A 14,463-nucleotide genomic window follows, 5' to 3' on the forward strand; every position below is an offset into this window, starting at 1 on the left:
GTCCATGGGTATATTTAAGGTGGAAGTTGATAGTTTCCAGATCAGTCAGGGCATGATCAAAGGAGATGGTGGGAAGGCAGGTGTACGGGGTTGAGTGGGATCCAGGATCAGCCAGGATGGGATGGCGGAGCAGACTCGATGGGCTGAATGGCCTAATTCTGATCCTATGTCTTATGGTCTTCTTTAGAGGTTTGTGAAGATTGACAATTGATAAACTTCTATGGGTGTATGGTGGAGAGTACATTGACTGACATCAACACAGCTGGTACGGGCACACCAATGCCCCTGAATAGAGCATCCTACAAAGAGTAATGGATAGGGTCCATCCATCACGGGTAAAGCCCTCCCCACCATTAAGCATTGTCGTCAGGGACCCCCAGCACTCAGAACATGTTCTCTTCTCGTTGCTGCTGTCCGGAAGGAGGTACAGGACCCCCAAGACCCACTCAGCCAGGCTCTGAGACAGCTATCACCCCTCAACCATCAGGCTTTTGAACTAGAGGGGATAACTTTACTCAATTTCACTTGCCCCATCACTGAACTGTTCCCACAACCCATGGACACACTTTCAAGGACCCTTCATCTCATCTTTTTGATATTTATTGCTTATTTATTATCATTATTATTTCTTTTTGTATTTGCACAGTTCGGTATCTTTTGCACACTGATTGAATGCCCAGTTTTTCATTGATTCTATTATGGTTATTATTGTGTTCGGGATTTATTGAGAATGCCCACAAGAAAATGAATCTCAGGGTTGTATATGGTGACATATAAGTACTTTGTTAATAAATTTACTTTGAAGTTTTTGTGAGGGATCAAGGGAGATGAAGGGCTTAAACGAAGGGTCAAAGTTCAACACTGTGGGATGGAAGCTCAGGTCACAAGCTATGTCTGGGTTTCCGGAAGAGAGACAACGCTTGTGTTGGGGTTGGCTGCCGAGTACAGGATTCCACAGGAAAACACACACAGTTCTGTGGAGCAGGGCCAGGTCTGGTTCCTCCCTGGTCTGGTGGGGCCTCTAGGCCACCAGCTGAGGCTGAGGGCCAAAGCGGAGGACCAGGGGTCTCCCTGCGGTGGTGGTCTTGGCTCAGCCGGGGGTGGGGGTGATGGTGCCTCATGGATCTGGACTGAAGGTGCGGGGGTCTGGTACTGACCGTGGAGAAGAACATGGTGAAGATGTAGACGGAGGCCTCCAGCAGGTACTTGCCACGGATAGCGATGGCAACAGGTGGCACAAACATCAGGTTGCTGAGGCACAGCAGGAGGGTGGACAGGAGCTGGAAGCTGTAGGAGAAGGCCTCCATGTTGTCCGTGCAGCCCCAGCCATTCCATCCTGCAAAGGAAGGAGGTGGTCAGTGGTGCTGTGACACGGGAGGTGGCCGCTCTGTCCATTCAGCCGGTGCTAGCTCTTTGGAAGAGCCCTCCCCTCAATCCCCACATGCTCTTGCCCCCAAAGCCCCTCAGAGCTTTCTCCACCCGATCATTTCATTGTGTCCCTGCTCCCACCTTCTGCATAGGAGTTATCCCCTTTCCCACCTCCCCCCCTTCCCTCCCTGACCATCTCAGTACTAGAAGGGATCTTCCTCTCCCACCAACCCCCTCTCCCCATTCTGTCCTTCCTCCCCAGTCCTGGGCCGTCCTCATGATGGGAGCAATCACGTCACTGGCACCTTACCAGATGACCATTGCCAGCCACATCATCACCCTGGCTACACCATGGCACCAGCCACCCCATGATCCGGACTGACCTATGACCCCAGCCACCCCATGACCCCAGCCACTCTGTGACCCCAGGCTCACTGTGAGCCCGGCAACATCGTGACCCAGCCACTTTATGACCCTGGCTAAAATGCGACCCCAGGGTCATTGTCACCTGGTTGACTGTGACCCAAGTTGCCCTGTTACCCCAGCTCTCCTACAACCCAGATGCCCTGTGACCCTGACTAACATGTGACCCCAGCTGCCATGTGACCCCAGCCGCCCTGTGACCCTGACTAATATGTGACCCCAGCTGCCCTGTGACCCTGACTAACATGTGACCCCAGACGCCCCGTGACCCTGACTAACATGTGACTCCAGACACCCTGTGACCCTGACTAACATGTGGCCCCAGCCGCCCTGTGACCCTAACTAACATGTGACCCCAGACGCCCCGTGACCCTGACTAACATGTGACTCCAGACACCCTGTGACCCTGACTAACATGTGGCCCCAGCCGCCCTGTGACCCTGACTAACATGTGACCCCAGACACCCTGTGACCCTGACTAACATGTGACTCCAGACACCCTGTGACCCTGACTAACATGTGGCCCCAGCCGCCCTGTGACCCTGACTAACATGTGACCCCAGCCGCCCTGTGACCCTGACTAACATGTGACCCCAGACGCCCTGTGACCCTGACTAACATGTGGCCCCGGCCACCCTGTGACTCTGATAAACATGTGACCCCAGACGCCCTGTGACCCTAATATGTGACCCCAGACGCCCTGTGACCCTGACTAACATGTGACCCCAGACGCCCTGTGACTCTGATAAACATGTGACCCCAGACGCCCTGTGACCCTAATATGTGACCCCAGACGCCCTGTGACTCTGATAAACATGTGACCCCAGACGCCCTGTGACCCTGACTAATATGTGACCCCAGACGCCCTGTGACTCTGACTAACATGTGACCCCAGACGCCCTGTGACTCTGATAAACATGTGACCCCAGACGCCCTGTGACCCTAATATGTGACCCCAGACGCCCTGTGACCTACCTGCTTTACACTCGCAGGCAGCATACAGGTAGTTGTTGGTGCGCAGGAGCTTGCACTGCCCGTAGGTGCCGCACTCGCTGATGCACGGGGTCAGGAACATACGCAGGTAAACCTCAGCTGTCACGTTGCTGCACATCTCGTACCTGCTGGGCCCAGACACGGTCAACGGCCTTCTGTAGCCCATCACCTGACCATCAGCCCATCACTATCACCCCATGATATGACATTTCCCCATTACATTGACTGCCACCCATCACATGACCATCACGTGACCAGCATCCAAAACATGGCTGCTGTCCCGTATGTGATGTGACCATCAATCGATCACACCCTGCAGCTCGTGAAATGATCGAGCCACTTGTGTCTGAGAAACAAAGCACGGCAGATGCTGCAAACACTCGACAGGTCAGGCAGCGTCTGCAGGAAGGGAAGCGGAGTCGATGACCCTTCACCAGAGCAGCTGGAAGCCGCAGACTAATGTAGAGAAGCTTACCCGTGTCCAGCAGCACACAGCGAGCGCAGGGTGATGTACCAGTTCCCAGTCTGAGGATAGGGCACATGCATTCTGGTAACGTTTGAGGTGGAGTCGACCAAGAGGGCAAACCCTGCAGATGTCTCTGGAAGAGAAGGTTTAACGGGTGTTGAATTAGACTGCATAATTATTATTTATCATGCAGTTTTACTTTTTAGTCTGCTTGTATTTTATATAACTACTTAGTTATAGAGTATGCGGGTAGTGGGACAGAGATACTGTACGTCTCTACCAAAGGAGGTGTGAGGCACTCTTACCCTCCACTAGTCTACAGGTCACCCTTGGGTGAGGTGTAGCACCTGCTTAGCCCCCCAGTCAGGGTTACGTGAATCCATGGGAGCAGGTGGTGGATGGTCGCATGAGAAGTCGGTGCGGGTCACAAGTCCTGGTTATGTGACCACTGACACCAGGCAGACAATCTCTGAAGAGTACTGATAATGGCTGGGGGTCACCTGTCTTGTAAAGTCACTGCCCAGAAGCCGACAATGGCAAACCGGTTCTGTGGAAAAATTTGCCAAGATCATGGAAAGACCACGATCACACGTCACACAACGCGGCACATAGTGATGGTGATGATACCGTACACATGCAATTGTTCATTGTGCCCCCTGGTGGTTACGGTTCATTCTGCCTCTATTTTCCTCCTCTTTCTGCATGATTTGAATAGGGCTATCTGACTGGTTAACTCTCATCTACACATTTGAATAGAATGTCTCTTATCTGTGCTCTGCACCAGGCAGAGCACACTGGCCCACCAACTTTGTTTCTCCTTTCTCCTTAATTCTTAGACTCCTGCTTCTACTCGTTTCCAATTCCCTTTCATCTATTAGCACTTAATAAAACTACCATGAAGTAATAAGGTTAAGCCTTTTTCTTGACTTTTGAAAGAAGCTGGGATCAAAAATATCTGAATCTAACGTGAATCACTGCTTGCATAGGACACCTGACCTTCTGAGCCTGCTCCACCATTATCAGCACGTTGGCGGAAGAGGAGATACAGAGGCATTTGGGGGGGGTGGTTAAGCTCTGCTCCACCTCATGGAGGGATGAGGCATGCAGTCCATCACCTATAATGGTCCACAAGGGGTGCACCACATCACTAGCAGTCATAGCCGAGGCAATGCTGTCCCTTCAGAGCTCTGAGGGGCGGGATGGGAGACACAGACAGCTTGGGCTGTCGAGGGCTGTTTACTCTGAATTCCTTTGTGGATCCGCCGAAGAGACATGGAACATAGAAGATAAAACAGTGCAGGACACCACAGGCACTTCGGCCCACAATGTTGTACTGACATTTTAACCTATTCCAAGATCAATCTAACCCTTCCCTCCTACCTGACCCTCATTTTTCTTTCATCCATGTGCCTATTTAAGAGGCTCTTAAATCTCCCTAATCTATTTGACTCTATCATCACATCTAGCAGTGCGTTCCATGCACCCACCACTCTCTGTGTAAGAAACATACCTCTGATATTCCCCTTCCAACACTTTCCTCCAATCACCTTAAAGTAATGCCCCTCCCACCCGGAGTATTAGCCATATCCACCACAGAAATCAATCTCTGCATGTCCACTCCAACAATGCAATTTTTCATGTGGTACACCTCTCAATTCCTTCATTCCAAAGAGAAAAGTCCTGACTTGCTCAAGCTAACCCCTTAAGACATGCTCTCTAATCCAGGAGGCATCCCAGTAAATCTTCTCTGTACCCTCTCCAAATCCTTCCTGGAAGAGGTGAGCGAACTGAACACAACACTCCCAAGTATTGTCCCTGGCACACCTTACCTGATTCACAGCTGGTCGACATGTTGTCCGATGATGTCAGAGGCATCCCGTGATTCAAGCAACCAATCACAGTCACATTCTCCCCTTTCACTGAGGACTGTGGCAAAGGGAAAAGGAAAAATGGCTGGTTAATCGCTGTGGGGAGACATATGTTTCCGTTATAATTCCACTCTCACCCACCCACAGGCAAACTCTACATGGACAGTGCCCAGGGTCAGGATTGAACCCGTGTCACTGGAGGTAAGAGGCAAGGTGAGTGAGTGATTGGTGTGGAAATCTGAGAATATTGACAACACCCCAATAGAACAGCTTCTTCCCAAGGGCTGTCATACAGCTGAATAACAATAGACAATAGGTGCGGGAGTAGGCCATTCAGCCCTTCGAGCCAGCACCACCATTCACTGTGATCATGGCTGATCATCCACTATCAGTACCCAGTTCCTGCCTTCTCCCCATATCCCTTCACTCTGCTATCTTTAAGAGCTCTATCAACTCTTTTTTGAAAGAATCCAGAGAATTGGCCTCCACTGCCTTCTGGGGCAGAGCATTCCACAGAACCACAACCCTCTGTGTGAAAAAGTTTTTCCTCAACTCTGTTCTAAATGGCCTACCCCTTATTCTTAAACTGTGGCCTCTCGTTCTGGACTCCCCCAACATCGGGAACATGTTTCCTGCCTCTAGCGTGTCCAATCCCTTAATAATCTTATATGTTTCAATCACATCCCCTCTCATCCTTCTAAATTCCAGTGTATACAAACCCAGTCGCTCCAATCTTTCAACATATGACAGTCCTGCCATCCCGGGAATTAACCTTGTGAACCTACGCTGCACTCCCTCAATAGCAAGAATGTCCTTCCTCAAATTTGGAGACCAAAACTGTACACAATACTCCAGGTGTGGTCTCGCCAGGGCCCTCTACAACTGCAGAAGGACCTCTTTACTCCTATACTCAATTCCCCTTGTTATGAAGGCCAGCATGCCATTAGCTTTCTTCACTGCCTGCTGTACCTGTATGCTTACTTTCAGTGACTGATGAACAAGGACACCTAGATCTCGTTGTACTTCCCCTTTTCCTAACTTGACACCATTCAGATTAATTAACACCATTCATTATCGCCACATCCGGCTTGCCAATGGCCTTTGAGTGTATGGACTGTTGAAGTCACTTGTTGCTGTAAATATGGGAGATTTTTCAAATTAAGCCATACCACATGCATTGTAAATATCTGTTTGGCACAGACTGCAGTAGTACTACAATTTCGTTGTCTATGACCAACGACAATAAAGTCCTGTTCTATTCTAGATCACAGTCAGAAGACTGAGAGGGCACAAGTGGACTGAGACATCAGAGAGAAGATCTGATGAAGGACCATGTGGGTCACCCCTTTGCAGGAAAATGTGGAGACTTTGTAGAGGGGGTGCAGAAAAGGTTCACCAGGACGTTCCTGGATTAGAGGATACATGCCATACGGAGAGGTTTTACAATCTTAGGCTGTTCTCTCTGGAGCGCCAGGGGTTGAAGGAAGATCTGATAGAGGTTTATTAGATTATGAGAAGTACAGATAACGTAGACAGCCGGCAGCTTTATCCCCAGGGTGGAAATGTCTAATACCAGAGGGACATGCAGTTAAGGCGAGATGGTATACACTCAAAGGAGATGTCTGGGTCAAGTCATTGGGTATTTTTAAGTGGAGGTTGATAGGTTCTTCATTAATAAATGGGCAGACTATTATTTAAATAGGGAAAGCATTCAAAGTTCTGAGATGCAACGGGACTTGGGAGTCCTTGTACAGGATGCCCTTAAGTTTAACCTCCAGGTTGAGTCGGTGGTGAAGAAGGCGAATGCAATGTTGGCATTCATTTCTGGAGGAATAGAGTATAGGAGCAGGGATGTGATGTTGAGGCTCTATAAGGCGCTGGTGAGACCTCACTTGGAGTACTGTGGGCAGTTTTGGTCTCCTTATTTAAGAAAGGATGTGCTGACGTTGGAGAGGGTACAGAGAAGATTCACTAGAATGTTTCCGGGAATGGGAGGGTTAACATATGAGGAACGTTTGTTCGCTCTTGGACTGTATTCCTTGGAGTTTAGAAGAATGAGGGGAGACCTTATAGAAACATTTTGAATGTTGAAAGGCATGGACAGAGTGGATGTGGCAAAGTTGTTTCCCATGATGGTGGAGTCTATTACGAAAGGCCATGACTTAAGGATTGAAGGGCGCCCATTCAGAACAGAAATGTGAAGAAATTTTTTTAGCCAGAGGGTGGTGAATCTATGGAATTTGTTGCCACGGGCAGCAGTGGAGGCCAAGTCATTGGGTGTATTTAAGGCAGAGATTGATAGGTATCTGAGTAGCCAGGGCATCAAAGGTTATGGTGAGAAGGGGGGTGGGACTAAATGGGAGAATGGATCAGCTCATGATAAAATGGCGGAGCAGACTCGATGGGCCGAATGGCCGACTTCTGCTCCTTTGTCTTATGGTCTTATAGTCTTATGGTCTTCATTATTAAGGGTGTCCAAGGTCTCAGTGAGTAGGCAGGAGAATGGAGATGAGAATGAAAATAAATCGGCCAAGATGGAATGGCAGAGCAGACTTGATCGGTCGAATGGCTTATAGTTTTTCAGATTGATCTTGGAATTGGTTAAAGGGTTGACATGACATTGTGGGACAAAGAGCCTGCACTGTCCTACATTTCTGTTCCTGTCTCTTATGGTTTTATGGGATGTGGGAGGAAAGCGGAGCACCTGGGGAAACCCACGTGGCCACAGGGAGAGTGTTGGCCCTCAGACCGACAGCACCCGTCGTCTGTTCTCCATCCCTGCAACATCTGTGTGACAGGGGCACTTGGTAAACACACTCCTTACGCAAGTGCTTTTGCACACACACATGAACCCTGCCTTGTTGTTGCACTGAGTGTACATTTCAATGTCTTCCCCGGTATATTCTCATAATGCGCCCCGTACGCTCGGCCTGGCTTTATGGTGCCTTTCCTGCCATACACAGTAGAATACTCAATTTCTTCAGTAATGGGAATGTGTAAATGTGCCTATGTTGTTTGCAAACTGTATTGAAGGTGGGTATTTCTGTTTACTTTGTAATATGATTGTAACTACATTGTGGGTGCATCATATTCTAAATCTTAAGTTAACTTTGTTGGTCATAAAGGATGGTATGTCCTGGTGCTGAATAGAAAGAAGCTTTTCACCCTCAGGAACAGAGAGAGATCGGGGCTGACAGGAGTTCACACTGGACAAAAATAGTCCAGAGCTATTACAGTATTTTCTGGTAGATCCCTTTTTGTAAATATTGGCATTTTTGTTTTCATTATTCTCACTAATTTTTGTAAGTTTGATTTCTGACGCACAAAATAAACACCCTTGCACTAAAGTGCTAAGCATCTCCAGCCACTCTTTTTTCTCTAGTGATAACCCACATATCTAACAGTCTGACTTCGAGGGGCTCTCCTTGAGGAGACTGCCGCCCCCTCCAGTAAACCGAGTCTGCGTGCGCAGCGTGGAGCTTGCAGGAACCAGTCCCATGACTTCAATAGGCAGTGGTGTCCCTTGGGCTCGGTTGGTGCAGCACTAATGCACACAACACATTACCAGTAAACTGCACATGCACTTCAAGCTAAACTTAACACGGCAGCCCTTGGCTTATAAATTAATTAGATGCACTCTATGGTAAGCTGCAGGGCTCGGAGCCCTGGTTACTTCGCAAATTGGAGGAGAAAAGCAGATTTACACAACAGCCTCAGCTGTCTGCTGACCCTCATTGTAAATGAGCAGGGGAATACCAGAGGACCATAGACCCAGGAACAGAATTAGGCCATTCAGCCCATCGAGTCTGTTCCACCATTCATCGTGGTTGATTTGTCCGCCACAGCTGTCTGTGGCAACAAATTCCACAGATTCACCACCCTGTGGCTAAAGAAATTCCTCATCATCTCTGTTCTAAAGAGATGTCCTTGTATTCTGAGGCTGTGCCCTCTGGTCCTTGACTCCCCCACTATAGGAAACATCTTCTCCACATCCACTCTATCCAGTCCTATCAATATTTGGTAGATTCAGTGAAATCCCCCACACACCCCCCACCTCCATTCTTCTGAATTCCAGTGAGTACAGGCATAAAATGTTCTTCATACAATAAGCCTTTCGATCCCGAAATCATTCTCATGAATCTCTTTTGAGCGCTGTCTAATGACAGCACACCCTTTCTTAGATAAGGGGCCCAAGTGTGGTCTGACTGATGCCATATCTCAGCATCACATCCGTCTTTTTGTATTCTAATCCTCTCAAAATGAATGCTAACATTGCATTTGCCTCGCCTACCAGCAACTCAGCCTGCAAATTAACCTTCAGGGAATGCTGCACCAGTCCCTTTGCATCTCTATACTCCAGTCTTTCATCTGTTCTGTCCATCTCTCCTCATCTACCTGATTGCATGGGGGGTGGGGGAAGAAGAGAGAAAGAGAGAGAGGGGGGGAGAGACAGAGGGAGAGAGGGGAGGGAGGAGGGAGGGAGGGAGAGAGAGAGGAGGGAGAGTGGAAAGGGAGAGAGGGTGGGAGAGAGAGAGGGAGGGAGAGGGGAGGGAGGGGGAGGGAGAGAGAGGGGGAGGGAGGGGGAGGGAGAGAGGGGAAGGGAGAGAGAGGGGGTGGGAGAGGGAGGGAGGGGCAGGGAGAGAGCGGGAGGGAGAGACAGGGGGTGGGAGAGGGAGAGAGGGGGGAGGGAGAGAGAGAGGGAGGGGAGAGGGAGAGAGAGTGGGAGGGGGGAGGGAGAGAGAGTTGGAGGGAGGGGAGGGAGAGAGAGGGGGTGGGAGAGAGGGGGAGGGGGGCAGGGGAAAGGGAGGGGGAGGGAGATGGGAAGAGGGAGTAAATGAGAGAGAGAATGAAAGAGTGGGCAATAAAGTGGGAGAGAATGTCAGTAAGAGGCAAGAGAGAGACAGATGAGAAAGGGAGAGAGAGAGAGAACCAAGCAAGAGAGAATAAGAGAAAGAAGGAAGCAGAGTGACAGTAGAGTAAAAGAAAGAGATTGAGAGAAGGGAAAGCAAGGGGAGAAAGCAGAAGAGAAATGAGAGAGGGAATGAGAGGGAAGAGAGAGAAGGGAAGAGAACCGAAAGAGAGCAACAGAGAGAATAGGAGAGAGAGGGCAAGAGAGAGGTAGACGGAGAAAGGAAGAGGTATGGGGAGAGGGAGACAGTGAGAGAGGGTGAGGAATGTCATTGTGAGTAACAAACTGAGCAACACCAGGACCTGGGCTTGACTGGCTCATTGAAGATTGACAGACAACGGCCGAGCAGGATCGATCCCAGAGGTTTGCGAGTGGCCCTGCTGCCCCCAGCATGGGACCGAAACATCCACCCTGACCCCTCTCACCGTGTTCAACTTCAGCTCCATGTTGAGGACGCCTCCGCTGTCCAGGACGGGCATCAGGCTGATGACAAACACGGCCACCTTATCAGGAGGGATGGAGATGTTTGGTCCAAAGAAGATGTAGAAGTGGACGGAGAAGGTGTCCAGCTCATTCCGGAGGGTGGGGCGGACGGGCCAGCACTGGTCTCCCGCGGCAACAGCAGTCCGCTGCCCTCCGCCCTCTGCAGAGGCCGTGCCCGACTCATTCAGCCGCTGAGGGCTGAACCCAACGATGGGGAGGGTTTCCAAGATGGAGGGGTTCCCCGGGGAGCCGAACGACTGTGGCATGTTCAGCGTTGGCGTAATGGCTGCCGAGATGCCCTTGGAAACGGCGGGCTTGGAACATTCTGGAAGGGAAAGAAACACATCTCATTATCATGGGATTGGGGGCCAGAAGCAGGTGTCATAATTCAGAAGGTGCAGGGTAACAGAGGGGGATAGTGGGAAGATGGACTCCCACAGTGTGACCCTCCCTCACTGCCACCCCTCCTACAGTGAGAAGCTCCCTCATACCACCCCTCCCACGAAGCAGCTCCCACAATACTACCCCTCCCCTCAGTGAGAAGATCCCTCAGTACCACCCCTCCCACAGTGCAACCTTTCCTCAGTACCACCCCTCCCACAGTGTGACCCTCCCTCAGTACCACCCCACCCACAGTGTGACCCTCCCTCAGTACCACCCCCTCTCAATGTGACTCTCCCTCAGTAACACCCCTCCCACTGTCGAACATTATGAGAGGTATTGACAAAGTGGATGGGAATGATATTTTCCCAGCGTAGGTGAGCCCAAAACTAAGAGAATAGGTTTAGGGCGAGAAGGGAAAGATTTAGATGGGACCTGAGGGGCAATTTTTTTTTCACACAGAGAGTGGTGCGTACATGGAGTGAGTTGAGAGAGGAAGTGGTGGAGGCAGGTACAGTTGTATCAGTTAAGGGCACGGCAGCGTAGCACCTAGCTCGATGTTGTACAGCTCAGAGCGTCAGAGTTCAGAATTCAATCCCAGCATCCTCTATTAGGAGTTTGCACATTCTCCATGTGGAAGGCAGGGGTTTTATTTGTGTGCTCCAGTTTCCTCCCACAGATCCAAGACGTATCCGTTGGAAGGTTAATTGGTCATTGCAAATTGTTCTGTGATTAGGCTAGGGTTAAACTGGCTGTTGCTGGGTGTTGCCACTCAAAGGTCCGAAGGTCCTATTCCGTGCAGAATTTCTGGATAACTAGGTCAAGATGGTGCCTGCGTACAACACTCCTTTGGTCAACATCTTGTCAATAGATCATAGGACCACCTTTTTCACGTCTTTTATGTCTTTGAGGTTTCTTTCTCATCTTGAATGTGACCCTGGAACTGTGTTTTGCTGTGTGGAGATCGTTTTGGGTGCTTCAGCGTTCTGCAGTCTCTGAGATTCCAGAAGGCAGAGGCAGCGTGAGTGAGTCTCACAGTGAGAAGGCCGCAGGGTGGTGCATGAGCTGGTGTTTCACCCCATTTCACCGATTAAAGCTTCCATTGTTGGCCGATTAAAGTGGTGAAGGAGATTGAAACTTCAGGGCTAATGCGGAAGATTGGAGACCATTTGGTCGTTCCAGCGCACTGCTGTCTCCCAGAGGATTCCGGGAGGTAGAGGTAGCATGAGTGAACCTTGTGGCGAGAAGACTGCAGGACAGGCGCAAGCTGATGTTTGGCTCCATTTCACAGTTTATAACTTCCATTGTTCACCAACTAAAGTGACGACAGAGATTGAAGCATCAAAACGAGTGCAGAGAGTGAGCGCCGGCTGCCTCTCCTTTTGATCAGTTGCTCTGTACTGGAGATAGGAGAGCCTGCCGGTGCGCCTGGAGAGTGTGCTCAGGTTTTTTCTGCATTTTGGATGTGGACTCAGACTATAGACTCTTCTTTTCAGTCTTATAGGTTTTACATTCTGCGTTTTTTTACCCAATCTTCTTGTGTTTTTTTTGTGCGAGGAGGAGGATTTGAGGGGTCGATGTGCCTGATCCATTTTGTTCATTTTTTTGTGCAGGAGGAGGGATTTGGGGGTTCAATGTGTCTGATCCATTTTCCTCGATTACTTGTGCAGGACGAGGGATTTTGGGGTTGACGTGCCTAATCCATTTTTGCTTGCTTTTTTTGTGGGGAGGGGGGATTTAGGAGGGGAACGGTTGATGATTGTGCTTCTTGGTTTCATGACTATCTGGAGAATTGAAGAATTTTTGAGTTGTATACTTTGATAACAAATGAACCTTTGAACCTTTAAATCATGGGTAAAGCCCTCACCACCAAAGAGCACATCTACATGAAGTGTTCTTGCAGGAAAGCAGCAGAATCACATTTATTATCACTGGCACATGTCATGAAATTTGTTAACTTAGCAGCAGCAGGACAATGCAACACGTGATAATATAGAAAAAAAGTAAATCAATTTCAGTAAGTATGTATGTATATTAAATACTTAAATTAAAAATAGTGCAAACACCCAAAAAAAAGTAGTGAGGTGGTGTTCAAAGTCCATTTAGGAATCGGATGGCAGAGGGGAAGAAGCAGTTCCTGAATCGCTGAGTGTGTGCCTTCAGGCTTCCTTACCTCCCACCTGATGGTAACATGTCCTGGGTGATGGGGGTCCTTAATAATGGACGCTGCCTTTCTGAGGCACTACTCTTTGATGATGTCTTGAATGCTACGGAGGCCAGTACACAAGATGGAGCTGACTAATTTTACAAGTCTCTGTAGCTTCTTTCAATCCTGCGCAGTAGCCCCTCGCCAGCCCCCATTACCAGCCAGACACAATGCTCTCCACAGTACATCTGTGGAAGTCTATGAGTGTTTTAGGTGACAAACCAAATCTCCTCAAACTCCTAATGAATCTTAGCTGCTGAGTTGCCTTCTTTATAACTGCATCGATACATTGGGACCAGGTTAGATCCTCAGAAGGTATTGGCACCCAGGAATGAAATTGCTAGCTCTCTCCACTTCTGATCCCTCTATGAGGATTGGTTCCATCAGCAGAGATCCCCCACCACCACCCAGGCAACACTCTCTTGTCGCTGCTGCCATCAGGAAGGAGGCATAGGAGCCTCAGCTCCCACACAACCAGATTCAGGAACAGTTATTACCCCACAACCATCAGGCTCTTGAACCAAAGGGGATAACTTCACTCAACTTCACTCACCCAATCGCCCAATCACTGAACTGTGCACACAACCCATGGATTCAAGGACTCTTCATCTCAAGTGTTAATATTTATTGCTAATTTATTTATTATTATTATTTCTTTCTTTTTGTATTTGCACAATTTGTTGTCTTTTGCACAGTGGCTGAATGCCCAAGTTGGTGCGGTCTTTCATTGATTCTGTTATGGCTATTATTCCATTATGGATTTATTGAGTATGCCTGCAAGGAAATGAATCTCAGGGTTGTATATGATGAATGTACTTTGATAATAAAGCACTTGGACAGGTACATGATGGGTTGGTGTTTGGAGGGATATAAACTGAACACAGTAATTTGGAACTCCTGGGTAGGCACAGTGGCCAGCACAGACCAGTCAGGCCAAACGGCCTGTTCCTGTGCTGTTTTGATCTCTGACTCTAACCCCAGGACATACTGTCTCTACTTATGAAACTGCCCAACTATCGGCAGTGTGTGAAAGGGGGTATAAACAGAGCTGCAGGGTCAGTGATGGTTGATATTCAATGGGTTTGGAGCCCAGCTGATCAGTGACTGTACCGTATCTGTTCACTTCACTCAGGAATGTAGTACAGGCAGGGAACAGTCCTTTCCCCAGGACTGAGGCAACATGGTAGTTCAGTGGTTAGCATAATGCTACTAGCGCACCAGCAACCTGGGGTCAGTTCCCACCATTGTCTGTAAGATTAGGGTTCAATTCCCAACACCGCCTGTAAGATTAGGGTTCAATTCCCATCACCGTCTGTAAGATCGGGTTCAATTCCCATCACTGTCTGTAAAATTGTGTTCAATTCCC

The 14,463-nt window shown here is 49.1% G+C and overlaps 1 protein-coding gene across 2 annotated transcripts in view; it reads right to left on the reverse strand.

The window, feature by feature from the left end:
- The window catches only part of tmem8b (transmembrane protein 8B), a 129,682-nt gene that overhangs the window by 9,747 nt on the left and 105,472 nt on the right, over positions 1 to 14,463 (reverse strand). The window contains exons 6-10 of one of the 2 annotated variants that reach the window (XM_063047741.1): positions 10,453 to 10,835; positions 5,080 to 5,176; positions 3,260 to 3,383; positions 2,767 to 2,909; positions 1,158 to 1,336 (exon numbers count right to left, since the gene is read on the reverse strand). In XM_063047741.1, coding sequence (XP_062903811.1) covers positions 1,158 to 1,336; positions 2,767 to 2,909; positions 3,260 to 3,383; positions 5,080 to 5,176; positions 10,453 to 10,835 — 926 coding nt within the window. Of the gene's footprint in view, positions 1 to 1,157; positions 1,337 to 2,766; positions 2,913 to 3,259; positions 3,384 to 5,079; positions 5,177 to 10,452; positions 10,836 to 14,463 lie in introns of both variants that reach the window. The other variant, XM_063047740.1, reaches the window with a different exon arrangement.

This window comes from Mobula hypostoma, chromosome 5 (genome assembly GCF_963921235.1).
Source record: "Mobula hypostoma chromosome 5, sMobHyp1.1, whole genome shotgun sequence".
Classification (NCBI taxonomy): domain Eukaryota; kingdom Metazoa; phylum Chordata; class Chondrichthyes; order Myliobatiformes; family Myliobatidae; genus Mobula; species Mobula hypostoma.